Genomic DNA, 27,966 nt, shown 5'->3' with positions numbered 1-27,966 from the left:
TACTCCAGATAACAAAATAAAATTTAATGGATATTTTGGTGAAGAATGAAAAGAATGTTTTATCTACTTGTAACCATATGATAAGATTCAGATTGTTAACAGCAACCATCTCAGTTTTCAGTTATGGGGAGAAAAACTCACAGATATATATTATTAGATACAAATGCCAGATACTTTTGAAAAAACATGGTTACATAATTAAATGTAAAAGAGACAGCTTCATCAGTTTGGTATAATATCACACTGAAGCTTATTGTAATAAAATGGGTCTACTGGATGATGACAGTCTCTGTGCAGATGGGGAGCTCTCTCAGCCTTATAATGAGACAGCATGCAGTCTCTCTATCTGAATAACATGTTGGCCTTATGAATCATAAGATTCTGGTTCACAAGAACAGATTCAGAGATTGAAATCTCTCCATATCAATGGGAACAATCTCCCTCATCATGTTCCTCTTTCTCTTTAGCGTCAAACTATAAAAAGCTCTGGTTTTTCTTTGTCAGCACCTGCATGTGGCATTCTCTGAGGCCTAATTGGAACACAGTATTATGAATTTCAGTTAAAGAAAGATCCTGGGTGAGAATGATACTCACACAAGGTATGCAGTCAGACCAGTCCAGTGTATAAACAGAACTTAGCTGTTCCCACACAGGAACTGCTTGAAGGCATAATTGACTTGACCCTCTGCTTAGAGCCTCACAGTCACTACGGGCCCTCAGATAAGAAATGTGATATATTGCTTTGTTTTTCGCTTTTTTTGTCAGTTAAGTGTATTTTTATGCAGTTTTGATATTTGCATTTTCCATTAAGGAATGATTACTGAACAGAAATAGGAATGATGCTTTAGTTTTAGGCTATCACCAGTTCATGTAGATTTGTACAATCTGTACAATTCACAGTTTAAAGGCATTAGTTTTCCATTCATTTTCATTCCTTTACTCTACAAAAGTCTCATATACAGTATATATGCACAGTTCTGTTGATGATGACAACACAACATTCACACACATTCATTTAACATTCAAATATGCTATCTTTTGGAAATGATGAAGACTGTTTTCTGGGAATTCAGGACTTTTAGCTTCCATAGGGGGGTCACATTGTCACATTATATAGTTTACAATGAGTTGGTATTTTATAGTCTGCTTCCAGTATTTCTAGACACAGTATTTTAACTACTAATAGATGAAGTAATCATATTAAACTTTACTTTCTAGCACTTACAACATTACAAAGTGACTGAACCTGGATTCAAATATTTAAGGATTGCAATGAGGTAAATAAAATCTGACAATTAGAAATAATACCAAAAAATGAGTAAAATACCCAACCATTATATAATATAAAACAATAAAATACTATCATTATAATAAAACAGCTAAGACATGTTGGAAATAAAAGCATGAATTAAACTGAGGGAGTTCCAGAGTTGAGGGGCCCTGACAGCAAACAGTTTACCAGCCAGAAGGGCCCTGAGCTCTGGCTTGTAGGGGAGCAATAATTCAGCAGATAGAACCATGAAATGCTTGAGGGATAATCAGAGAAATCATAAAAACAATTATAAAACTTTTTAGAGACCAGTGAAGAGAGGCTGAAACATGATCTGTGATCTTCTCAAAAAGTCCAGCAGCTGCAATGAGTTGTCATAAGTCTATTTCACCACCTGAATATTCACTTTGAAACTGAAACAGCATTCCCACCTTCATGCTAGGAAACAACTTCAGTAGATCTTAGAATTAAATGACTGAAAACAATCTCGTCAAACTCTTTTAGGAGGGGGGTGCTGGCTTGTTTTGGGGGGACTTGGGCTCTGAGTACTCATCCTAGCCACGGCCCTGTTCATGTTAGACCTGGGTGGACAGTTTGCGTCCATCCTCCTCCGTGTTTTCTCCGCCCTCTCTAGTTTATAAATGAGCCGAGCAGCCTCCCGGCAGCCAGGCGCTGCTGAACGGACGCAACATGGCGGAGAGAGGCAGCGGTGGTCCGCCCGGTCCTGTTCTCCCACCGCCCCGCACTACGACCGCTCAGGCTCCAGAGACACCGTGAAGGGACCGAGTGCTTCAACACTACAGGAGAAGAAGTGTTGTGGAGATGAGCCGACACGCCACAGGTAACAAGTGCAGCAGCGCAGGCGACCTTCCTGTTGCCGTAAGGATGTTAGACTCATACCACACACACTTCAACTAACAGAGTCGTGGCGTGTTAGTTTCCATCACTTGGCAGGCTGTTTGTCCATTAGCCAACTTTTTGTGAAAGGCGGTGAGGAATTTGCTGGAGCGGTTCCTCCAGTGGTCATATAGCTCTGGTCTGGTCTGTTGGAAATTCTTGTCGGGCGTGTTTTCAATAAAAATAATCATTTCCCCTCAAACCTTTCAGACGTCCAGGACTCGGTGCAGGAGAGTGTCTCCTCCCCGCCGCTGCCTGCAGATCATGTGCTCAACTCCGGAGCTGTTTTATTCCCTGGTAGATATTCATCCAAACTAGTCTGCATGTTTCTGTGTGTACAGGACACTGATGTCTTCTATATTGTATTCTAGATAGGCTGGAAGAACAGGTTCATCATTTTTCAAGTTTGTCTTAAAACAACAGTCAGGAGCCCAAATGAACATTAAAACATGTTTTTCTTGTTGTAATCATTCCTCCTGTTCATACTGACCATTAGAAGATCCCTTCATAATGACCTTACAATGGAAGTGATGGAGGACAACTTCAGCTTCAGCTTCAGACAAACTTTTTAGCACTAAATGACTGACTGTGTGGACACACTGTGGGTTTGGGCCTCCATCACTTACACTGAAAGCACATTTGAAGGGAATCTTTTAATATATTGAGGAAAACCTGTTTCAGTGTTCATATGGACACGTGACTGTTGTTTAAGACACATGAAAAATAGTGAAGTCATCATTTACCAAATGAAGAAAAACAAGAGCTTCATTGTATAAAACATCAGTGCGAGTGCTGAATAAAAGTATTCTTAACTGAGTCTGGATTTAGTATAAATGCCAGAAGTTTCTCTTTTTTTAGTTGTTGGAGTGAAGCTTATGAATATGAGATAATTTCTTTCTGCACAGGTGCTTTTGATCAACATGGCTGTCCTTTGATCGTGTTCCCAGTGGACGGACAAGCCAAACTCCCCTCAGAACTCAGCAAAGCAGAAGTGGTGGACTTCATAAATTACTTTCTTTGTCTGCAGAAGTATGTGGAGTCAAACAGGTTTATAGTGTAAATGTATGTTTGTGTGTGAGAGTATAAGATGGACTGATGGCTGAATTGTTCTGTCCTGACAGTAAGAAGCAGGAGAAAGACAGTCTGGTGTCGGTGGTGGCTGATCTGAGGCACGCCTCTCCTCCCACCACCAGGTTCATCGCTGAGACTCTGCTCCTGCTTGAGGTATTATTATTATGATTATTATTATCATTATGATGTCAGAGTGCTCTGCTCTGTGTGCTGCTGCTGTGGAAACTAGATTTCTACAGTAATGGCTCAAACATGGATGGTGGAGGATGTATCAGAGGATGATGACAGTGCCTGTTAGTGTCCCAGAGCCAAAAGTGCTTGTGTCGTCCAATCAACGGTCAACAACTCAAAGACTTACAGTGATAATCCTCATATTTAAGAAGCTGGAATCAGGAGTGTTTGGCTATTTGGGAAATTACTGAGATGATTGAGTGATTTATCAGTTATTTAGATTTATTTTCTGTAGATGAATCAGTTAAATGACTAATAGTTTAAAGTCTTTAATACAGTTTTTATATTTACACTTTCCATAAAAAAGTATTTATTGAATAAAAATAGGAATGATGTAGTTTAGAGACAGGAGCAGATCTCCTGCTGGTGGCGCTGCAGCTACTGTTCCATGCTGACAGGAATTCAATACATACATTTTGGAATAAAATATCTAAATAATTAATAATAATATTAAAGTCAGGAACCCTAAAATTTGCTAGTTTTGAAAAATAGATGTACTGCAGCAGAACTTTGATCACAATAATGTAAACGGTGCTTCCTGAAAGGCAAAAATGAACATTTTCAGAAATATGTACTCAATTTATTTGTTTGCAAACAATGCACAACAACAACATATGTAAGTGATAATATCACATCAACCATGTGTCAGTCGTGCTCTAGCAGTCAGCCCTAACAGAGACTATAGACGTATAAAACTACTGTATGTCTTTATCCTCCGTACCTGGATGTACAGCATCATAAATATAATCTTCATATAGTCTACAGTGTTGTTTTTATCTTTGAGATAAAGATGCATTAACACATGCAGATACAAGGAGGCAGACTCCCTCTTGTCTGTCACGAGCCTGAAGCTTGTGTGGAGCATGGCATTTAAATCCTCAGCTCTGATTGGGCAGTTATCGTTTCTTATTGCCACTATACTGACTCTGGTATATATACTGAAACTGCTATTGTAGAGAATTTGGAGCATGATGAAAGTGAGAATCAGCTTTTCCCTTTTTGTTTTGTTGCTTTCACACAGTTTAGAGTAGAAACTACATCCTTTAGTTTCATGAGGAATCCATATGAGGTAATTTGTTGTTGAGGACATTTGCATACAGTTGAACCTTTGTCAACTTCCTCACGCCTGGGCGCTCTCTGAGTCTCTGAGTAGTGTTGGTCAGCAGCAGCATGTTTTTTCGGGGTTCAGTTCACATGAATAGCAGCCTGTCACATCTCCAGGTTTTCGATCTGTATGTGAACATACCGTCAAGCTGGTGATTATTGGAGCGCTCCAGTAGTCCAATAGTTACTGTTCCTGGTTGGAATCCAGCCAGGAACCTTTGTTGCTGGTCATACACATCCCTCTCTCTCTCTCTCTCTCCTTGTTTCCTGTCTGTCTCTTCACTGCCTGCTGTCTAATAAAGGAAAAAATGTCAAAAAAAAATGTTGGTGATTATCTCTCAGCCATGTGAAAACAAAAAGATTAGAGACCAACATGAAATCTAAATTTTTATTAATTTATGCGTTTAAATCACAGGTATTTTGGGGGGAGTTTTTTCCTCTTTTTTTTTATTAGACCGTAGAGAGCTGACAGGAAATGAAGAGAGAGAGACGGGCATGACATGCAACACTGCGATTACATGGTCAGCACTGTAAACCCCCTAGGCCACCGAGACACCCCAACATCAACCTAAATGTTAGAAGAAGACATTTCTAAATGATGAGAAGTAAAATCCCTGATTGAACACACATTAGAATTTCACATCACTGGTCTTTAAAGCTGCACTCTACTGTAACCTCGCATGCTGGCAACCCTGAAAAAAGAACAAGACGTACCTGCTACATTTTTCACTTTAATGTCCAGAAATGCAGCGTGATGCACACAGAGCGCACGCTATCTACCGACCAGGATGGATCACTGGCTGCTGGGTTTAAACTCAGCCTCTGATATGTCATTTCCTGTGGGAAAGGAAAAGTACAAATCCAACATCAGAATTTAATTTGAGCTGAGAAGAAAGTCACTGACAAAAGAATTCTTCTCTGCTACAAAGAAGATAAGACTGGTATTTGTATGTAACGATCTAGCGTGCTGCGTCTTTAAAGTGTTGTACAAGTTGAGTTCAGGGACAGCTTTTGTGAAATGGCAGCCTGGTATTTCTGCAGTTGGTTATATCTGAATTATTTATGAACAGGAGTTGCTTCTCTGCACACAGTACAGTGATGTGTTCAACTTGTACTGCCCTCTTGGCTAGTAGAACTCTTTCTTGCAGCATAAATGAATGCAGCATTAATTTTATTGAAAAAGCTGTAGCCTGAGCTGATCTTCAAAGTACAATACCAAATGCGTCATGTCAGCGGTGGTCATAGTGGAATTCCTCTTTCTGTGTGTGTGTGTGTGTGTGTGTGTGTGTGTGTGTGTGTGTGTGTGAGGAGAAAGGGGGAGCGGGGGTCACATGCATGGCTGGTCACATGCTTGGTTATTTAATAGAGAAGCCTCAGTGAAATTACTTTAAATGAGCACAATTATGTAGGGGATGCTGCATTTTTGCATCCAGATCAACTCTTGTTGTTTCAGAGGGGGGAAAAAATAGTTTCTATGGTCAGAGTTGCTGGTCAGCATGCATACCAGCATGTTTATACATTTTATTTTTTGTGATTAGAAACTGCTGTGATGGGGAAAAACTTAGTTCATAATCTCCACTCTGTCTTATCTGAATGTATGACACACACGTCTGTATCATCTTCCCAAATATTACTTCATTCAGTTGTCTTAAGGTTAGTTTTTAAACCTGCATGAACTGATTTCCTTTTCCAATTGGGGACAGCAATACATCAACACAAACTGACAGATGGAAAAGCCACTAATTGCAAGCAGGAAGTTAGGTCAGCACATAGAGTACCGCCCAAAAAATGTATAAATTGTTGCTGAGCAGGGAAAACTGCAAAAATCTCATGAGATGCTGGCAATTCTGAAGACTCACTGTGTTAGCTGGGTGTTAATCAATCATTAACTTGGGGTGCTTTCACACCTAACCTGTTTGGTTAGGTGTGTGTGTTTTTTTTTTTTTTTGTTTTTTGTTTTTTTGGTTCATTCATCAGACTCTGGTGCGGACTAAACAGTCAGACTGAGACTGCTGGAAAAGGAGGTCTGTTTCCAGGTGGACTCATGCAGTTCATTTGTAGTGTGAAAGCAAAGCAGAGTGACCATGAGACTGTGTGATGGTAGATGTGATTTTTGCAGGAATTCAAAAATGACTGAACTGCTAAAATAAATCCATTTGCTAATCACGAATGCTTAAGACAGCGATCTCTCAATCTGTGTATTGATAAAAGTAATATTTGTAATAGTAAATGTATAGTCATATGCAAGTGTAGGGATTTTCTCTGGCCCAGTGATGTGCTGCATAATTCTGAAGGAATTGGAGGAATTTTTGGTTTCCCCACATGGTGCTGATGATGCAGGAGGATGGTTTCCTAAACTGTCCAATCAGTGAGTTCCTGCCAGTCCACATGACTTCATGTTTACTCCTCTTGGTGTGTTTTGAAATAAGTTGCTGTGAACACAGAAAATTAGGTTAAGTGGTAGTTAAATATCTAATGTCATTATAGAGCCCAGAACTCAGAACAAAACCTGAAGTTAAAGTTCCCTTTCATTGAAAACAAGATTAGCAGCGTGCCCTTTTGCAGTTTTCCCTAGTTTACTATGAGCCTTGTTTAAGGGTTAATTCATGGCTGAATTTGGCTAATATCCTACTGTTAGCAACAGCCGTTGGATAGCATACCATGAATGACTTAAGCCCGCTGATCAAAATGAGGTGTAAAAATAAACGTCTAAATGTCTGAGTATCAGGCAAGGACGGTCAAACTAAAACATGGTTTTGGTTGAATTATGGGAAATGTAGGATCCAGTGTTTTTGGAGAACGACCCATAATAGAGATTAAAAGTCGGGATATCTCAGTCTTCATTATTAACCATTCTTTATTTAATCTGTCTCATATAAGTCTCTGACCTTATGGAAGTGAAATACTAAATCGCTGGAGTACCCCTTTAATTCTCATTCAGCAATATGAGTCATTAATTCACTGTTGATAACAGAAATGATGATGGTAGTGCTGATTTTTCTGTCCGCCTGTCTTTCTAGCTGCACAAGAGGACAGTCCACACGGTGTACATACTTCAGCCCAAGAAGAAGGATGTTGTCAAGCTGCTGCTGAAGCTCCTGGCTCCATCAAAGTCTTACACTGCCTCTTTCAAGGTGAATGCAACAACGCATACTGAACACCAGGACTTAAGCTATAGGTTTGACTTCAGTGAGTGACCCTGTTCTCATCTTTTTCAGAAAGTCCTTCTGAAAGAAATCTCTGAGCTCTCCAACTACATTGACCGAAGCCAGCTGACAGCATCGCTGGGTGGATACTTTATTTACTGTCACCAGAGTTGGGTTGCCTTCATTAAGGTAGTTTGTTTTGGAAAAAAATAATACCTCTGTTACTTTGTACTCTCAACTACTGTCACAGAAACCATAAGTTGCACTGAAAAAGTCATGAATGACTAGCAGTTAATGCTGATTTATCCTAAAACTGGAGAGCTGGTGGAGTGTAAATATTCACTATATTTATGACAGTCAAGCTAAGAGATGCCAGCTAGCTAGCAGGCTGATTAGCTAGCTAGCTAGCTAGCTAGCAGACAATGACCAAAACATTGCAGTGAGAGTTTAGTAAATTATAATGAATTTTTTCCACCCTAGCAGACAGCAACTCCTTGTTGTTTTCTTTTTTTTTTTTTTTTTTTTAACTGGCTACTGGTTAGCTATCCAGATAACCTGCTAGGCTGGAAAGAGGTGCATTATAATTTACTAACCTTCACACTCGCTCTATTAAAATTCTTTTTTTGTTAAACACAGACAGCACAAAATGTATTTACCTTTTTTATTGACAGCCAAATTATAGATTATAATTTGTTATTCACATCTAGGTTTCATTGTAAACCAAAGCCACTGTTGACTAATGTTGTGCAGTTTTAGTATTTGACACAAAATGGGAAAATACCTAAATTACTACTACTAAGAGGAAATAAAACAAGACATTTGCCAGCATCCATCAATTGAACACTGATTTTTGGAATACTACTGACCATTTCAAATTGAAACAGTGGGTAAAAAACATTTTCCAAATATGTAGTACTTAATATTTTGCCTGCTGCCATCGTCACACTATTGTAGTCATTGTGTTTGTGCAAACCCATGGCCAGGCTGAAACATAGTGCAAACCACAAGTCAAAATGTCAGCAAGAACATTTCTGTAGTCTTTTCCTAAACGTCACTTACTTATTTCTGTGAAGTTGTTCTGTGTTTGTTTGTACGAGTGTACAGCAAGCTTGTCATAAACTGCTTGTTTCAACTTGATGAATGTCACCTGTTCATGACAAGGTGCTCCTTCATGAGAGTTCATCATTAGCATAAACACCCCTCAAGTGCTGTGCTGTACAATAAAAAGAAGAATTTCACACTGCAGAGATCAAAATCCTAAGAAATGTAGGATAAGAATATGATATTGATTCAAATTGGTGATGTTAATCAAATATTCAGTATTCACTTGAGTTTAAAACACCCAAAGGACTATTATGAGCCCACAGATGTTATTAATTGTTCAGTAAATAAATGCAATAATTTTGCATCTTAGCTGATCAGTTCTGTTTGTGTAACTCATCTGAAACTATCAGAGTCTGATTCTTATGAAGCAGTCTTATGATCAGTCATGACACAAACAGAAGGCTTAACACAAAGTAACATTGTCCTGCTATCCTCAGCCACTGGGGTGTGTGTGTGTGTGTGTGTGTGTGTGTGTGTGTGTGTGTGTGTGTGTGTGTGTGTCTCACACATACACATACTCACTTATTCAAAGGTCTAAAGTAGCACACAAATATACACTCTGTTTACCTGACATACAATACTAAGGCAGGGTGCAGGCAAAATATTCATTCCAACTAAATATTAGCTCTTTGTGATGGAGAGCACGCTGCTGTTGAGCAGCTCATTCAGTCAGGAAGATGTTTTCATTCGTGAATCCATTCATGAGATCCGTCCAAGCGGCCTGCGTCTATTGTTTTGTTACCTTGGTGAGGCTTGTGCAAATGCCTCGCGTAATCAGCTGACCTTATTAGCAAGTGAAAGGAGCCTCTTTCCATTAGATTATACATTCAGTCATGTTCAAATGGGCCATTTGGCACATGATGACAGTATTATTTAACCAGGAAGCTCTCTGTCTATAGGAGACCTATTAAGGATGCAGCAACACAATCTCCAGTAGACCTACATATAGCAGTGTTTCCCATACATAGGCTCTACTGGGGCAGCCCGCGTAACCCACTGCTTAACCAACAATCGTATACACCCCACTCCCCAACCCCCGGATTTAGGTTTAGTTTGTGGGCGTTGAGCAATTACAGAAAATTCTATTGAGCTTAGAACACAGCAGCCTAACAATGAGTCCTTATTTTTTAAAATTATAATTACAATTAGACTATAAAAGTGAGTATAAATCACAAATTAAATTTAAAAAAAAAAATCTATAGTGAAAAGTCATGGTGGTCTTTTAGCATTAGAGTGACTCTGGTTCTGTGCTGTTCTCTGTAGGAGATTGATGCGTTTGTGCAGCAGTTCCTGTCTGTGGTCCAGCGGCTGCCGTCATGCATCTCCACCCTGCAGGCTCTGTCCAGGCTGCCGCTGCCCACCACCTTCAGCGAGCTCCAACACTTCTGCTCTACCAACGAAGCCAAGTTCCAGCAGCTCAGGAGGTCAGGATGACAACTGTTCTCTCCTCCTCCTATAGGCCGGGATCGCTTCACTAGATGGTTGTTTCAGCTTCACAATAAATGCAGTCAGACCGTCAATTAAACGAGTAGTCATTTGCTAAAAATGGATCATCAAAATATTTGCTAATTTTCTGTTTTTAGTGTTTTTGGTAAAAAATGCAAAACATATGGTGGTTCCAATGTGAGGATTTACTACTTTTCCCAATGATGTCATTATAAATGTCATATTTTGGGGTTTTGGACTGTTAGCCAGTCAAAGCAGACAATTTGAAGACATCACTGTGGACTCAGGGAAATTGCACCGGGCATGGTTCTCAATTAATTGAGAAAACACTTATGAGGTTAATCAATAATGACATAGTTACAGCACTAATTTATTGATTGTGATAATTTGAGAATCAAAACATGTAGTGAAAACAAGATCATGCTGTCCACCTCCTAGTTTCAGGGATATATAATTGAAGTGAAATGATACATTTGCACCTGTACTTTGTATTCACTGCTCATTTTTCACATGTGAAGTCCTAATGATCTGAGGATGCAGCCTATTTTACTGCTGCCTTTTGCAATGAAAGCACTATTTGCTAAATTGGGACTAGCATTAATTAAGATCTGTTGAGGTAAAAAAGTTTATAAAAATGTGTATAAATGTTTTTGTGAAATTACACTGGACATCATAAAATACACACTGTCCTTAGTGGTATCTCTAAATCCTTTCTTCAACAGTTAGTGATATGATCCTCTAAACGGAAAAGCTTACCAGCCAAGTTCAACATGCATCTGGTTCAGCTGCAGAACATCTGAACCTGCTCTGTTAACAGAACACATAGTTCACAGCTGTATCTCAAACTCCTGCATGTTCCAGTTGATCTGAACATGCTCTAAACTGCTGCTAAACCAATATGTGACACAGCAACAGCTCCCGTATGACTATGAATGACCACTGCTGTGGTTTATCACTACTTCACAAGTGGAAATTGAAGGCTGTCTCAGACTTGTGACATTCACTGATACATGGCATTAAAAGGCAGGAAAAGCAATCTCTCATCATTGCTGCCAGTAATGCTACTGTAAGGTTGCTGCATGGCATTATGGGAATAGTATGAAAACATGTTTCTCTGCCTCTTCTGTGATGTCTTTCAGATTATTATATGATGTTTGGAAATAAGCTCTTGTTCTCTCACTGTTGTACCAGCTGTAACATCTTTGCAATGTCATCCAGTTTTTCACAGGAATAACTAACCTGACTCAACCTGAAAATCTGGTTAAATCACCAAGAAACAAAACACTGAGTTGCCTTAGGTTGTCCTTAAGTCAACCACTACACCATCCTCAAGTTACTCTGTATTAACATTGTGTGTGTGGGTGTTTTGTCGCAGGGAGCTGGGGCTGGATGAGCTGCTGAGGCACTGTGAGAGTGTGGTGGAGAAGCTGCGGTACCCAGAGAAGGAGCCGTGCTACCAGGCGATGGCCGGCACTGCCCTCTTCACACACACCGCCTTCGATATGCTTCAGAACCACAGCAGGTACCGCTGGCAGGCAGCTCACACACTGCTTAGTCTCGTAAAGTACTTTCTCTTAATCCTCTGTAATAACACTTCCCACACATACCATACAGCAGTGTTGCAATCATCTGTTACACAACACTGACCAGTATCAACACGAGTTTGACCAATAGGGGATTTTTTTTGAGTTTGAGTTCTGTTGCTCTGGAGTTGTCTTGATGTAAAGTTGAATGAAAGAACATTTAAAACATCAGTAACACAGTACATAACCCAGCACAAGGACATTCTTGTTGGATGAATAGTTTAGAGATACTTTGCTGGCTTTTTTAAAGGAATAGTTCAACATATCCAATCAATCATATTTTATATTTATAGTCTCCCTCCACTCAAAATGTTTCTTGTTACTTGACTGGTGTCCTCTCTGTGCAGATTGATGTTTATGCAGAGTTTGTTTTCATCTGCTGGAGGAAAGTTTCTCTGTGCTCACCTGATTTGTGACATCACAACTTGTTTTGAGCTAATCATGATCCAGTGTGCAACTTACACAAGTGTGATGTGGAAACTTTAAGCCTCCAGTGCACAAACACTGAGAATGGACTTTCCAGTGAAGTAGGAGACATCTTGTGTCCAGTAGTTAAACTTTTGAAATGAACAATATTTGCATATTCATAGATTCTGGATTTTTCAATGAAGACGGAAGAATTTTAAGAATTTTTAACTCGATTTTTTTTTTTTTTTTAATGTGAAAAAAGCCACATCAGACACAATGGACACATTGTTATCTGCCAAATATACAGTATGTTAAAAACAATCCCATTTTGAGTATTTTTATATCAAAATTCTTGTCTTTTCTCTTTCTGTAAAATGTTTTCACATTTACTCATCTTGAACTTGTGGGCGTATACAAAGAAGTATATAATCAACAATCACCCTCCAAACCACACCTGACTGCTTGTGGGTCATAGTAGCCAGCAGAGCAGTGTAACAGGAGGAGGTGTGTTTTGATATCAGTGGGCAAAAAGTTTGTTTTCCAATAGAATGTAGCTGAGGTCTGATTTTATTCATTACACCCTCACCCTACTCTTCTTATCTAACAAGGAGCAAGTGAGGGAGTCTCCCACAGCTCCATATCACACTGTATTCACTAAGCCATGCTCACCCTCTAGCAGTCCAATTAAATTTGAAGAATTTGATTGAAATCCTTCTTGTAATTGTACACCAGCCACATATTCTGTTTCACTGGGAAATATGTCACAGTACAGAAGCTGAAGACACTCAATCTTCCAGCCGTTTAACTAACTTTAAAAATTTACGTCTTCAGTAGGAACGGGTGGGCTTAGGGCTGAGAGCTACAGACAGAGCAGAGAAGTCAGAAAACATGAATCCAACTAACTCACTGTTTGTTTTGTTCTTTTTATGGTAGATATTGGCAATAAGAAATAGAATAACATCAGCCTTGTCCTTCTTATCTCTTTATTGAATGCCTGTCAGTAAATGTTGGTATTTTAATGTTGGCATTTAGGATTAAACCACCACCACGCACCAAATGGTGTAGATTATGTTGTAATGAATGTGAAGGGATGATGCCAGCTAATAAAAGTCTGTCTGTGTTTTACAGGATAACTGCAGGTGTGGAAAAGGTGGAGCTGCTGTGGCAGCAGGCCTTTGCTAAGGCTCGTCTCCAGCTGCAGGTGTTCCAGCTGCGAGAGGACGCACTGCAGGTGAGTCAGCAGGCAACAGTTTGGGTGTGAATGATTTGAACAGATATTATTTAATTACGGCATGGTGTTCTACTTAGTTTAAATCTAACTGCAGTGCATTAGTGTTTATTTTAATGACGTATGATATTCATGTAATTTTTTTTTTTTTTTTTTTAATAAATGTCTTGATGATCAGGTTTCCTCTGTACTCTTCTGCTTCCAGATCACCGAGCAGATTGAAATTCTTCTTCAAGAGAAGCTCCAGCCTTATGAAATAGAAATTGCCAAGGATGCTGTAAAGGCAGGGAAGTTGATGTCAGAATTTGAGACGTCCATTCACACCCCTGCTATGGTACTGCTGGAGCTCATGTGTTCTCTTTGACTTTTTGTCAGTTTTTGGAGATGTGACCTAAATGTAATTCCAGTCGTGGTGTTCAGCTGATATTGTTATGGTTCTGATTTTCTAATTTGATTGGATATCTAATGTCAGTGACACATCCACTCTAATCCACCAGGTTATGCACCTAGCTTATTTATATAGTTGATAGCATGATCCTTTTGTTTGTGTGTATAGTAGGTTATTACTTTTAGAAATAAATGATTAACGAATCATATCAGTAGTTGTCATATTACTATGACAACATCAGCGTCAATTTCTCTTGTATCTTCAAATAACTTCAAACCCTCGTCCTCCCCCCACCAGGCACTTGTTCGCTGTGCTGAAGATGTGATCCACACGATGGCGGAGATCCTGCCGTTGGACAGTCAGACCAGGGAGCGCTGGGTTCTGGATCTGGAGAGGCTGAAGGAGAAACTCCGCTCTGCTGTGCACTTCATTTTCCAAACCCTCAGAGCAGTTTCCAGCTACCATCATTACTACAACAAGGTAAGCTGTCAGCATTTATGGAAATATAAAAGTAGTAATCTCTCTGATTTTGGAGAAGAGATTGGCCATCAACTGCAGTGATCTAGCTTAAAGATTGTTAGAAAATGAATCCACATTTTTAACAGTTAATTTTATTAATAAATGTAAGTAATTTCTCCAGTATCATCTTTTCCAGTGTGAGGATTTGCAACTTTTCTATGTCTCATACAGTAAACTGAATGCCTCTGGGGTTTTAGCAAGTGGATGAAGCAATTTCTTGAAATAAAAAAAATGAGAATTTTAAATTAAGCTCATTTACACTGAACATTGCAGGATAAAATATGTTATTTGCATGGCAGATGTTGTGTTTAAGTTCAAGCACTTAAAGCAGTTCAAATGTAAGCAGTGATAAGAGCTGATGTGCTGAAATCAGTTAGTGATTGTTGAAAGTCCTGTAGGCAGTTGAATTGTCTTAAAGTGTCCATTGAATAGTAAGAGGTGATAAAACCTGAAATGATGTTATGTAAGCAGTGACAGCACTTGAAATGTCAGTTGAAGAGTAAACATTGGTTGGTGTCAGTTGAGGTGTAAGCATATTTTAAAGCAGTTCTAATGTCAGTTGAATGAAAGGTGAAATGTCTCCCCTCTTGTGATAAAGAATAATGTTACAAACAACCACTGTAAAGCATTTCCTTCTGAGAATAGTAGAAATAGTGTGTATGAATGTGTGAATCAGCACTGTATACAGTACATATCCTAACTGTTTACTGTTCCCTGTTCAGGCCAACAGCTGGTACAGTCTGGTCCTCTGCGAGAACTTCCTCCAGCAGCTCCTGTCCGGCGTCAATGGAGACGATGTTCCCAGACAGCGGCAGAGGAGGAGCTGGGGGACGATCCCAGCATGGAGGCAGAAACTGTCAACGTTCCTGAAGAAGAATCCCCCTCCAGACATGGAGGAGCTGGTTCATCTGGCTCATCTGTCTAATGTCATCCCAGATGACGAGGTCCAGCAGGAAGGCAAGCAGATGTCTCAGCGGTGAGAGAGCGCAGAGCTTATAAAGAGAAACCTATGACTGTCTTTTGATTTCAAAATGACGTGGTCATCAAATGTGCTGATTACTGATAAGACTAATACAAAGGACGTCCTAAGGGGATGTCTGAATAAATCTGGTCCTGGCTGTTTGTTTTGCCACAAGATACCTTTTGCACCTTGTTTTAGACAGGTAGTGCACCTAAAAATACACTGTACTCTTTATGTGAATGTATGTATTCTTATGCTCTAACCCAGTGGATCCCAACCTGGGGGTCAGGATACTTCCTTCTCCCAAGGACAAACCTGAAGGGGCACAAGATGATTAAGGGGATATGAAAGAAAAATAATTCTTACACAAAATGATGCTCATGTTTTATGACTTTCTACTTTGACTTTCTTGTGAAATATTGAATACTTTCCTCAGAGCTCTAACAATCTTTCAGATGCAATGATCTAAGAAGGAAAAAAACACTCTTTGGTTGAACTCACATCCACACTGAAGTCATATCCTGTGATGAGCAAAGCATGCTGAGTCACTGTAATGCTTTCATCCCTACTTTTATAACCTCTTGGTGATGTTGGTTACCTTGGAAATTGGTTGAAAGCTCTTGAGACTGCTAGTTTGCTTCAGTTTCTCAACTAAACTTCCAGAAAATGTACTATATTATGATATACATTAATATGGCTCTATACAGTTACATGACTAGTAGACACATTCCTCTCCTAATACCTAGATTATTTACACTAATCTTTCTTGTATTCATCAGGTGCATGACCCTGAGGAAACTTCTCATTTCTTCAGGACCTGTGGCTGTTGGTCACCTCCAGCTGGCCTTACAGTGGCAGTATGAGTTGTTGCGGAGCAGCCATGTTGACAGTGGTACAAACAGAGCAGCTAAGGATGATAAAGACAGTCATTCAGAGTGTAGTCTCACTAAATGTGAAACTGCTAAGGAGGTGGCCCATCTCCTTGGAGCGTCTCCTTCTACAGCAGTTTCTGGGATGGTGTCAGCTGAGGGTAAACCCCCCTCCCTCAGCTCATTCGACTCAGGCTTCGATGGAGTGGGGAGCAGCCAGCTGGAGGCTTGGGGAGGGAGGGAAGGAGTGGAGGGTGTTTCCAGATTATCTGGGACCAGGGACTCAGTGAGGCCTGCCCTGAGCCAGCCTCAAATCTACGAAGAGAACATCTCCAGCGTTTCAGATTCCGAAGACCACAGAGAGGAGTTTGACTTTGGCTCTGTGGGAAACTCCTCCAGGGCGAGCATCCAGATTATCCCTAAAGTAACTGTGGATTCCCTCAACTTTGAGATCAAAGTGAAGCGGTCAGCTGCACTACCCAATAATCCGTGGCTTAGCTTGCCAGTAGATGACCTGGAAAACTCGTACACAGTCACCATCACACAGAACCCAACACCACAGAAGAGAGACCTCCAGTTCCATGACCCCTCAGACCCCCATGCTAATGCCAAGCAGACCAACGGGTCTCGAGATCAGCCCACGCAGACGGAAGTGTTAAGCAGCACACAGCCCAGAGGGCCACAGAACAGGGACTGGATTCTACATTCACAAAGCAGTTTAGAGGATCCTGAACTAAGTCCCATTTGCAACATCCTCTCCAGCACTATCACAGATGGAAGAGACAAGTCCGGCTGCACCACAGAGGGGATTCCTACTCTTCTCTGGGATTCTTATGACCTCCATGATCAGAATCAGGATACTGTTGATGGGTAATGCGTTTTCTTCAGAGTTTAAATTCAGTTTGGCCTCAAATCTCAAAGTAAAATTGAAAGCAAGTAAATTTTGTCTCAATAATGTTAAGTCCATTTTATTTATATTGCTCAATATCACAAATTTGCCTCAAGGGGCTTTACAATCTGTACAGCATACAACATCCTCTATCTTAGAGCCTCATTTCTAATAAGGAAAACCCTTTCAAGTTGAGTTAAACTTCTCACTTGTATGTGTAAGTGAATGAATGTTGTTTCTTCCATCAATAAAAAGAAGTGCTATTTTTCATGCACTAATCATGTCCATCACAGACTACCAAATGGCAAACTTCTCTATCTTTTCAGTGTTACTGATGACTCTTTAAAGGACTGGGATGTGAAGGAGCAGGAGGGATTAAGGGAGGTGGAGAAGATCCTGGACAGGGCTGATGAAATCCTGGAGGTAAGAGATGCACCATTTGAGTGAGGAGAGGGAATAACTGCTGCCATGCCACTGTGGTTTGTAAAATGTCCAGAAAATGTCAAGGGTTCATCACAAGTCACATGATGTGTCTTCATTTCTTACTGATCTGATCAGCAACCAAATGAACCATAAATAATTTCAGAAAAATAAGCAGTAACCATCAGATGTTTGGCATTTTTTTTATTCAGCAAATGTGACTTCAGGATTGAAGACACCACTGTCAGATCGTAAATTAAATTGCTTTTAGTGCTAGTATGCTGTTGGCTACAAGTGACCTAAAATATTCTCCCTATAAGTCTGTCTGCAGATGTTCTATTATGTTGGGTGCTGTTTGCCATTAGTGAGTTTTGTGGGTCTCTTTTATGTCTCTTGCTTTGCAGGAGGAAGAAAATGTTCTGGCTCAGGAGGCTGTGCTGGATGCCCTGTTGAGGTCAGAGGACAGGCACAGTCACTGGCCAGTGTGGGACAGTGAGGACCAGCTTGGTGTGGTATGTTATGCATAGATCAAATCAAGAACATAAACTTTATTTCCCAGAGATGTTATTTTCCAAGAATTTTCTATTGAACTTTGCATCTCTGAAGGTGCTCTCTTCTTTCTCTTTGTAACCATAGTGTCTCTCACTGGTCATGCCAATTCTCTAGTTTTTCTTTTTGATTATTTCAAACAAGCATTGTGCACTAACAGCGCCCCATACATTATTTTTCTCCAGTGGCTGTCAATTTTAGTACCGAATGACAATACAGGTACTCCAGTTTGATTAGTGCAATATCAGTGTGGGCGGGAACAGCATCAACAGACAGTTTTTAGCACACTACAATATAGATTTCAACCATCAGTTGAGCTTACATTGTTTCCTTTTGCTTTGACCCATCTGTACTGTAATTACTTACTGTGAGTTAGTGTCTAGTCATTTACATCACCAAATCTGGAGCCATGAAAGAGAGATGGCTAACACTTGTATAATGCAGGAGCTGCTGATGACTCAACAGGTGTTGAAATAACATGCACAAAAAATAATGTCTACAGGGAATCAGTGCTAATGTTAATATGCTAGGCTAACTAACCTCCAATTTGAGTGGAATACAAACTCAACAGCACAATGAGTCCACCCTAATATTGAATGTTGTGAAATGACAGACAGCTTAACTTGCCAATAGTTGATAGCCATGTAGACTTGAAGAGGGAATAGAACACCTTGTATCAACGTTTGTAGTCTGTACAATTTGATTTTCTCTAGTCAGTGGTGCACCACAGACGCTGACTGTGCGTCTCTAAGCAATGCTGGCTCTCAATTGAGTAACGAGTGATGCAATGGAAAACGCCTGCTCAGAGGCTGGGAGCTTGGATGTTTCTGTTTCCACAAATATGTCCAAAAACTCTTCTGTCATCTTTTGAAAAAAGGAAAAACTTTGTTATGGAGGAAACTAGCCAAACATTAGTTAATATTATCTGCCAGAAAAGTTAGTTTATACATCTAGTTCATACCTGCTCTGTTTGTTCATCATGCTCAGTCTTTTCTTTTTCTCTCTTTTTTTTTTTTTTTTTTTTTTTTTAAGATGTCATCCAGCGAGTTGGCTGAAGCTGGTGTTCTTGGCCTGGAAGACTGCATTGACCCTGTAGAATCTGAGAATTTGAGTGAACCCAGATCAAATGGATCTGCAGGTGAAAGTAAGGCTTGCAAAGACGACGGGAACTACACTGAAACTGCAACAGGAGCAGATACAGTAGCATTTCACAGCAGGCCGGACCTGCTGACAGAGATGAGGAAGGTCCACGTCCTGGATGAACTGATCATGGAGGAGAACCTGAAGATCCATGAGCTCAGACGCTGTGAAGAAAACCCTAAAGATGAACTCTCAGGGAGCAGAGATACAAACGAGCCATCAAATATGAGCAAAGAGAGGGAGGCTTTCCGGTTACAGCTGGAGAAGGAGAAAAGGGAGGTTGAGAAGCTTGAGAAGAGTTTGGACAAAGAGCGTAAAGTGAAGAAACACAAGGACAGAGCTAGAAAGGTTGTAAAATGTTCTATAATGGAAAAGACTAGAACTGAAAATAAGGAGGACAGAGCGCTCTGTGATGAGCTTTTATCAGGTATTTGTAAAAGATCACAGAACACACATCCAACAGCATTGGTTCAGCATGATTCTCAAGCTCAGGATAAATGTAAGACTGAAAGTGCTCAAGCAGAATCAAGTCTTGAAGTTGCCAAAGAGGATACACCGCAAGATTTGGATCAACTTCCAGATTCCCGACACCAAGAGCTTAATTGTTCTGAACCTGAGCCATCTGCATTTAACAGAACCGCCTTAAATAGTAACTCTGATTTAAAGGAAGAGGTGGGAATCCAGCCTGTGGGATGTATATACGTGACAGAATCTGCTGAAAATGCTAGCGTATGCAAACCAGAAGCTTCTTTAACGGCTGAAACGAGACCAGATGATGGAGCATTTGACCCAGGTGGAAAATCACACCTTCCTCCTGAACCTAAGCCAAGAAAGCTTCAGCTTCCTGTGAACAACGACCTCGCCGAACATGAAACGCCTCATTCCTCAGAAGTGATGAATTCAGCTCCATTCTTAGTTGCTCAAGATCCCACTGTGGTGCAACTTGATCTACAAGTTAACCCTCTTGATACCCTGCCAGAGAATGTGACTCCAGCCATCAGTCACAACCTGGTGCTCAATCCAAATGTGAAGGAACACAGTAACAATAACAACAATAACCATACGCTGCCAGAGAAGTGCAAAATGTCATTAGATCACAGTAATGCATCTGAAATGACCACTAAGGATGAAGAGCATGCATCTGTGGCACCTGTACAGACAGAGTTACACCCAACAGAAGAAACTGAGACTTCTTCTCCTGCAGATGAGTGTCCACATCAACAGTCACCACTCCAGCTGCCTCCTGACCTGCCTCAGGAGTTTGATCCGGGTGGTAAAGATGAGCAGAATGAAGACTTGCCTGATGGTGTTCAGAGCTCTGAGGTCATGAGGGTCTCAGGCTCTGGATCGCCAAGGATCCAGGCCCAGCTTAACATCAATATGAGAGAGGTACTACTGTCATCCACAGTCACCACCTTATTATTTGTGTTCTCTTAACCCTTTGTACCTGACAGATACCTTTAGCGTCAATAAGCATGCCCCAAACATGGATAAATGTTCATTAAATCCAAAGATGCTCCTCATAACTGCAGATCTTACCTCATAAACATGTTTTGAGTTTTCTTCAGTGTCACAGTAATCCAGTGATAGTTGTCTGTACATTCATGGTCACAGTGCAAACAGGAAGTGCCAATAGTTCATTCAGCAGGACATTTCATGCTGATTATCTGCCAGAACACAAGCTAAATAAACAGGGCTCAGGTGTAGCCCACAGCTAACTCACACTGACTCCATGGCAACACTACTTACTGCCTTTATCCCCCAAAGCATTGTGGCATCTGTAATTCCAAAAGTTAGAACTAAATTATCTCCATTTAAAGACAAAGAATGACATTAGGAGTGACAAAATCATTTATATTTTTACAGTTTCAATTGTTTTGGACATTACTAAGGTTCAGAAAGTCCCATCAACATGGTTCTTATCACTGGAACACTGACACTCTTGTCTATCATGACATCATTCATGTTGAAAACCTGTGGCAAAAAGCTCAAACAATTTTTCATAGAACAAAAAATGTAGTGACTCTACTAAAAGCCTGTAAATGGAATAAAAACTCAGCAAAAAAAGCCGAGGGTTTAAAGGGTTACGTGGCCAGTCTTGTGGCTTTGTTTTAGTGTTGCTCAATGCTGATTATTATCTCCACCATTGTTGTTCATTTGATTCAAATAGACTTATTATTTTCTTTACAATGTGATTGCAGATGACAGATTTTAAGACCCCCATAGTCCTGGACACAGGGTCTGGTTTGATGAAGGCAGGATTCGCAGATCAAGGTCTCCCAAACGTTATATTCCCAACAATCATTGGGCAGCCAAAGTATGAGGTAAAGAAATAGTCTTTATTTGTAGAGAACAGATGTAATAGTAATGTTCCTTTGCTTTGCTTCCTACCTGCTGTTCTAATTAGAAGCTTTGTCTTGACAGGAAATAATGAATGGTAACCTTGAGAGGGAGACCTACATTGGTCACGAGGCCCAACACATGAGAGGGGTCCTAGCTCTGAAGCATCCCATAAAGAATGGGATCATTCGTAACTGGGATGAAATGGAAAAGGTAAGATGATAATGGGAGATATCAGACCACTTTGTGTTTTGCTGTTGACACAGACAAATATTAGTTGGATTTATGTATTTAATTGTAGGAATTGAAATCATGTTAAACCTCAGACCCCCCTGCCTCACATTTACATATCGCATGAGTGAAGCTGGGATGATGAGATTGACACCGGGGTATTGGGATGGTCATATTGTCATGTTACCACTGGACTACTCCTACACTATTAAAAGGAGCGATATCTATTTAAAGTACCCATCCGCTCAAGGAATTAGTGCGTAATGACCATGTGTACAGGTATTATTGGAACATGTTTGCCAGCTGATTGCCCTCTGAACCATTGTAGCACACTCCACACCTCCATACAGTTGTATAATGGGTCCTAGGCGTTGACATCATCTGACAGATCGTATCATTCTGATGTCAGTTTTTGTACTGTGGACTAGTGACTAATGACATTTTCCATATTCACCTCCTGAGGACAAATCTGAGGGGGGAGCTGCCTCTGTTAGAGCTGTGTGTGTGTGTGTGTGTGTGTGTGTGTGTGTGTGTGTGTGTGTGTGTGTGTAGTCTAGTTTTGCCTGAGATATGTGCTGCACACAAATCTCCTTTTGCTTTGTCACTTTAAATTAACTCAACCTAATGTCTGTGTTTCTCCTGTAATAGTCCTCCACTGTTTAACACTTCACACAAGTCAGGAAGTCACCTGCTGTCAACACTAATTACACTAATGACTCACACATCAAAGGAGACACCCAGGTGGAGCATTGTTCCTTATTTGAACCTGCTCAACTTTTGAACAAGCTCACTCATGGTGAACTATATGCAAAGAAAATGTTGAGTTGATGGTTGCATTCAGCTGTTTATTCAGCAGCAGGTGGGAAAGGCAGGGCCTGAACTCTTTATGCGGCGTCTCCTTCCCTCTGCTTACTGCTTCACTAATGCCTCCCTCACCTGCTATTAGCTCACTATACCTGTCCAGTGCCCATGTGTGGAGAACTAGCAGAAATGGGTCTGTTACTGTAACTCTACCAGTTTGAGTTCCTTGACCAGCATAAAAACTGAGTCTTCTGGTTTTAGATTTGGCATCACACATTCCAGCAGCTGTGCGTGGAGCCAGAGGATCACCCTGTCCTGCTGACAGAGGCAGCCATGAACCCTCTGGAGAACCGTCAGCACATGGTGGAGATCATGTTTGAGAGTTTCAATGTTCCTTTCACCTACGTGGCCATGCAGGCGGTGCTGGCACTCTACGCTGCAGGAAGATGCACTGGTAATTTGGTCATTAGTTATGTCTTTTTATGCTTTTCACTAATGCATTGTGTGTATCATAGATTTATATTTTTATAACTTTTCCTTGTAGGTGTGGTGTTGGACTCTGGAGATGGAGTGAGCCACAGTGTGCCTGTGTTTGAGGGATACTGTCTACCTCATGCAGTGCAGCGCTTCCCTCTGGCTGGATCAGACGTTACATTGCATCTGAAAAGGGTACAGAGTAACACATTTCTTCTCTCCACACAGTTTAGAGGCAGTGACGTGAACAATTTAATGATAAGAAGCTATTGTATCATTTGAAGGATACATCTGGTGATAACTGAACCTTTCTTCATCAACAAAGCTCATGTGCAGAGCCAAACTAACAATGAATTTAACCTAACCTGATATCTTATTCTATGTCCAAAAACTATTAAAAACACATCAATGAGCCACACTGCTGCACTGTGTGTTCCTTCATTACTATGAACACACAAACACCCTCCTGCTGCCAGAAATACTCACTAGAGCACCAGATTTGGTTGAATCCGCCCCTGAAAATAGTCCCAACTCCTGGTTAAGTAATGTTTGTTAAAAACTACAGTGCCCAGTTGTTTGAAGAAATTACTGAAGCTTTTTAAAAAATGAAAGTGCATATTTGTGAGCTGTTTTTAACGATGTGTGTCTTCAGTAGGAACCAATGGGTTTGGAACTGAGTCAGAGAAGAGAAGTCCAAGTCACACTAGCCTTATTCTGAAGTGAATCTCTAGGCACTGTTGCACAATTGGTCAGAAAGAATCTAGACTTACTTGCCCCTTGGAACCTCTTCCAATGATGATTAGTTTATCTTTTGTTTTGAATTGTAAGGACATGCTGTCACTGAAAAATACAACATGTTGCTATGCAGACTAGGTTAAAATATCATCATTATTCAATCATCATTAATTTTCTGTGGGTTAGGGTCAAGATCACACATTTTTGACAACATGTTTTAAATTTAAATGTTGTGCTTCCAGCTTCTGCAGGAACAGGGGGTGTGCATGCGCACCACAGCAGAGATGGAGATAGTGAGGGAGATGAAGGAGAGGTGCTGCTGTGTGGCTCCAAACTATGAGGCTGAGCTGAGTCAGGGGGGGTCGTCCTGCAGGGAGATGCATTACACCATGCCAGATGGACAGATCGTCACCCTCAGCACAGAGCGGTTCAGGTAACACCCCCCACATGGGGCTGGAGGGGAAATGACTTGCTGAATGTTAATAAAGATAAAGAGGTCTATAAAAAGCACAACACCTGCGGTAACAGTGCAGTCAAACAGTTTTGAGCTTAAGAACTAAGCTATTGTTATGATGACCACAGTAGATTGGGACCAGATTCATTTGATAATACAATAAAGTGACTGGACATATAATTTAGTTAAATTTGCTTCATTAAAGAAGTGGATTTAGAGTGAAGTTACTCTTCGAGTACAGAGTGTAGCTTGGGTGAGGTTAGCCTAGCTTAGCATAACGACTGGGGGTAGGAAGAAACAGCTTTGTCTAAAAAAAACCAAACACATTTCTTGCCCTCCTGGTTGTATATAACTAGCTGTAAGCATTGAATATTTTGCACCCTCTCTGAGTAATGTGTAATGCCAGCTTCATATTGGGAGAACTAGATAGGCTTGTTCAGCAGGTGCTACACACATGACAGACTACTGAGACAGGCCTGCTGCTTCCTTTGTAGAGCAGACTACCTCTCATAACAGATTACTCAAACTGCTCTCCTTCATCCAGGGCTCCTGAGATTCTCTTTAAACCCGAGCTGATTGGACGGGACCATTACGGGATTCACGAGAGCGTCTTCAAGTCAATCCTCAGCTCAGACATTGACCTGCGGCGCTGCTTCCTGGGAAACATCGTGCTTTCAGGTAACAGTTGGTTTTTGTTACAGTGTTACACAACCGTCTAACGGGTCAAAGACGCACTCCAGCTGTGCCACTAAATCAAAAGCACAGCGTGGCACACTTTATGCTTTTGTTTTTCATCTGGTTTGGTCATGTTCCAGTTAAGCTGACGTCTAAATTAGTCTTTCATCTCCCGTGTGAAGGTGGGAACACTCTGCTGGCCGGCCTGCCCGAGAGGCTCCAGGCTGAAATCAGAGGCATGGTGCAAGCCGACATGAGGGAGAGCGTTCGCGTCAACAGCCCCAAAGACAGAGACTTCTCAGTGTGGAGCGGAGGAGCAGTGCTGGCCAACCTGCCCCCCTTCAGCTCTGCATGGATCAGTCAGGAAGAATACGAGGAGTTCGGACCGCAGATTGTCTTCAGGAAATGCTTCTGAGACGGACTCCTGTGTAATGTATGACTGATTTGATTTCACAAAGTGCAATATACATACAGATCTTCTACAGTGCCATGGATTGGTCTGAGCCATTATAAGCCCTTTTTTAAATATTTGTCTGTCTATTTTATGTATTCTGTTTTTCTGTGGAGTCTATTTAATCCTCGCCATCAGTCTGGATCTTGACTGTGGAGCTCTTACTTGACACCAGCAGGTTTCTATCCACCTGCTGCTTACTTTATGCCTTATCTATCAAGATCCAACAACACGGCCAGGATGAAACTGGTGTTAATGTCATCGACTTCCTGTCAGTCGACGTTATCGTCCCTCTAGAACCTCTTAACTGTGTCTTAAGTTTCTCACTCTGGGAATGTATCTGTGTCCTGAGAATTTAAGTGTTAATATATGAATGTGTGTGGGTAAGGGACTTGAATTGAAGCTGGCCTTTAATTGATATCTGCCAACTTTGTTTCCAGAATAAGCAATTGAGGGACATTAAGAATAAACTCAATGTGCTGACTCCAAATATATATTAATCTAATATCAAATTACTTATTAATTAATTAATTAATTAATTAATTACTAATAATGAATTTGTTGGACATGGTGAAAGTTGCATTCTATTTGAAACTGGGATCAGTGCAGCTGTGCAGTGTTCAGAACTGGAAACTTTTCTAGTAGCAGCGTTGAATGAACTTTTATGATGGAGTTTTAGGGCCTCTGTTAAAAAAATATAATATGACTTTATTTTCTAAATATTAGGACTTAATCTCTCAATGTTACTTTTTTTTTTTGAAAAAATTTGTTGAAATCTTCAGGTTTTCCACTTATGTTTTCCTTTAAATGACCATTTTGGTCATTTCATAACATTTTTGACTTTGACTTTTTTCTCAAAATGTTGCCTTTTTAAAAAAACAAATGTTATAACTTTTCCCCTCACAGTTACAACTTTTCAATTCAATATTTGGAATTGTTGTAATAACTTTTTCAAAATATTTAAACTCTTTCTTGTAACTTTTTTTTTTTTTTTTTTTTTTTTTTTTTTTTTTTTTTTTTGCAAAATTTCAGCTTTTTTTTTCTTTTTTTTCTCCATTTTTTTTTTTCATCATATCATGACTCCGGAATCAAAGCAAAAGATCCTAGTATGTGGATGAGTTGTTTGCTTTTGCTGCAGTAATGTGAACTAGAGGAGAAAAGTGAGGATTTGTGGGATATGTAGTTTGTATTCTTGAAAACAATCACCTGAGATCATTATTCCCACATGTTGAATCTCCACCTGAACTGACTTTTGGTCAGTGAAGATTTGTATGAAGTTGGTTAGAATGCAGTGTGTGTCTGTGGTGAACCATGTGAAGTACAGTACTGGCCCAGTAATGCCTGATGATGATGATGAAGATGATAAATGCTGCTGCTGCAGGTACAGTGTTTTGTATATTGTATAAAGTTTAAATTCTGTCTTTATTTTCTATTTGAGTGCAGTGACTATCCACTTATTTCTTTTGTTTTTCTGAGATATTTTAATCTGAGAACTTTGGTTGTGTAGATTCAACACTTGCACAGTAGTGTTGTCTTGTGAAAGGTGTTCTAATGGTGCCAAAAGTGCTGCATTTATCTTGTGACCATGAATTCTGAAAAAACCCTTCATCAACCCTGTGTATTTGTACATAGTCCACTTTTTTGAAAGTTATGTCTTTGCATGAAATTATGTTGTTGCATGAAAGCTAGTTGCACCTTCTGCATGTGCTACATCTCTGCATGTTGTGTTTTGTTTTTTTTTACCCCCTCTTAAGGGCATGGGGTTGCTCATGTGACCTGAAAGCTCAGTTCTTAAGTGGAAATCAGAATGTGGGATCTACAATGTGAGCCTTATGTAAGGGCAGAAATCAAGTGCTCAGCCTGCTTTGTGTTTACAGGCTGTAGTTTGTTGAACCTCCTCTAAATGTACTGTATCAGTCTGGACTGAGTCTAGCAACTATTCACCTAAACCATTCCATTTATGTCATGTCTGAGTTTTATAATAAATATTTTAATCCTCATGTTTTTGTTCTTTTTGTTCAGACCTAAATGAACATAGTGGGGTTTCAATGCACATACAGTTGTTTGAGTATTTCTACTTTTGTAATTGACGTAAATGCATTCTTCAGCCTGCCTTCAGCAGGAAATAGCCCAGTTGGAATGGAATTTCTACTGGAGTCCTATGATATGCAGCTAGCGTCAACACATTCAACATAATTTTATAATCATGAACTGCTCTCCACATTTAATGCAATAAACTACTGTAAGTCCATTAAGCCAAAGCTGCTCCGTTTAAACTGGACAGTAGCTACTCTGAGAACACATGTAGGTTAGTGAAAGTTCATTCATGACTTTAGAAATAGCATTGTGATGGGGGGAGAGAAGGAAATCTTAAGTCAAGGCCTTTTTTCCTCAGGTTTCCAGTTTTCTTTCCAGGTCTTTGTACTGTGTTTCATGATGATACTTTGTTCCCTCCAGCTCCCTGCAGGGATTCAGCTGTCTGTCTCCATCCTGCCTTCTGCTCTCATCATGGAATTTTTATTGTTTCAGTGATCGGCCCTCCTGCTTGGTGGCAAGCTGCTGGTTTCCTAAATGTTTACAAT

General features: G+C 40.3%; 1 protein-coding gene across 1 annotated transcript; it reads left to right on the top strand.

Annotated features, from left to right (window-relative positions):
- Window positions 1–721: 721 nt before the first annotated feature.
- On the top strand, window positions 722–26,130 carry LOC121882697. The gene is made up of 23 exons (XM_042391113.1): window positions 722–2,111; window positions 2,378–2,464; window positions 3,073–3,196; window positions 3,289–3,391; window positions 7,594–7,707; window positions 7,792–7,908; window positions 10,087–10,247; window positions 11,645–11,791; window positions 13,389–13,491; window positions 13,694–13,822; window positions 14,174–14,356; window positions 15,118–15,371; window positions 16,136–17,095; window positions 17,441–17,537; window positions 17,939–18,046; window positions 19,116–20,612; window positions 21,425–21,547; window positions 21,648–21,776; window positions 22,857–23,049; window positions 23,140–23,264; window positions 24,047–24,237; window positions 24,803–24,936; window positions 25,116–26,130. The coding sequence occupies exons 1-23, from the start codon at window positions 2,093–2,095 to the stop codon at window positions 25,346–25,348; spliced, it is 5,331 nt and encodes a 1,776-aa protein (XP_042247047.1). The 5' UTR covers window positions 722–2,092; the 3' UTR covers window positions 25,349–26,130.
- The last annotated feature ends 1,836 nt before the right edge of the window (window positions 26,131–27,966 follow it).

The sequence above is a fragment of the Thunnus maccoyii genome, chromosome 17, assembly GCF_910596095.1.
Source record: "Thunnus maccoyii chromosome 17, fThuMac1.1, whole genome shotgun sequence".
Lineage (NCBI taxonomy): Eukaryota > Metazoa > Chordata > Actinopteri > Scombriformes > Scombridae > Thunnus > Thunnus maccoyii.
Note: the sequence above shows the minus strand (reverse complement) of the source record. Positions and strands in the feature narration are given on the sequence as shown.

What these genes read in the sequence shown, in the direction of transcription:
- LOC121882697 (XM_042391113.1), top strand. An exon ending in CTTACACTGCCTCTTTCAAG is followed by an intron (nt 7,708 to 7,791) that starts GTGAATGCAACA and finishes CATCTTTTTCAG; the next exon opens with AAAGTCCTTCTGAAAGAAAT. An exon ending in TTGGGCAGCCAAAGTATGAG is followed by an intron (nt 21,548 to 21,647) that starts GTAAAGAAATAG and finishes TTGTCTTGACAG; the next exon opens with GAAATAATGAATGGTAACCT.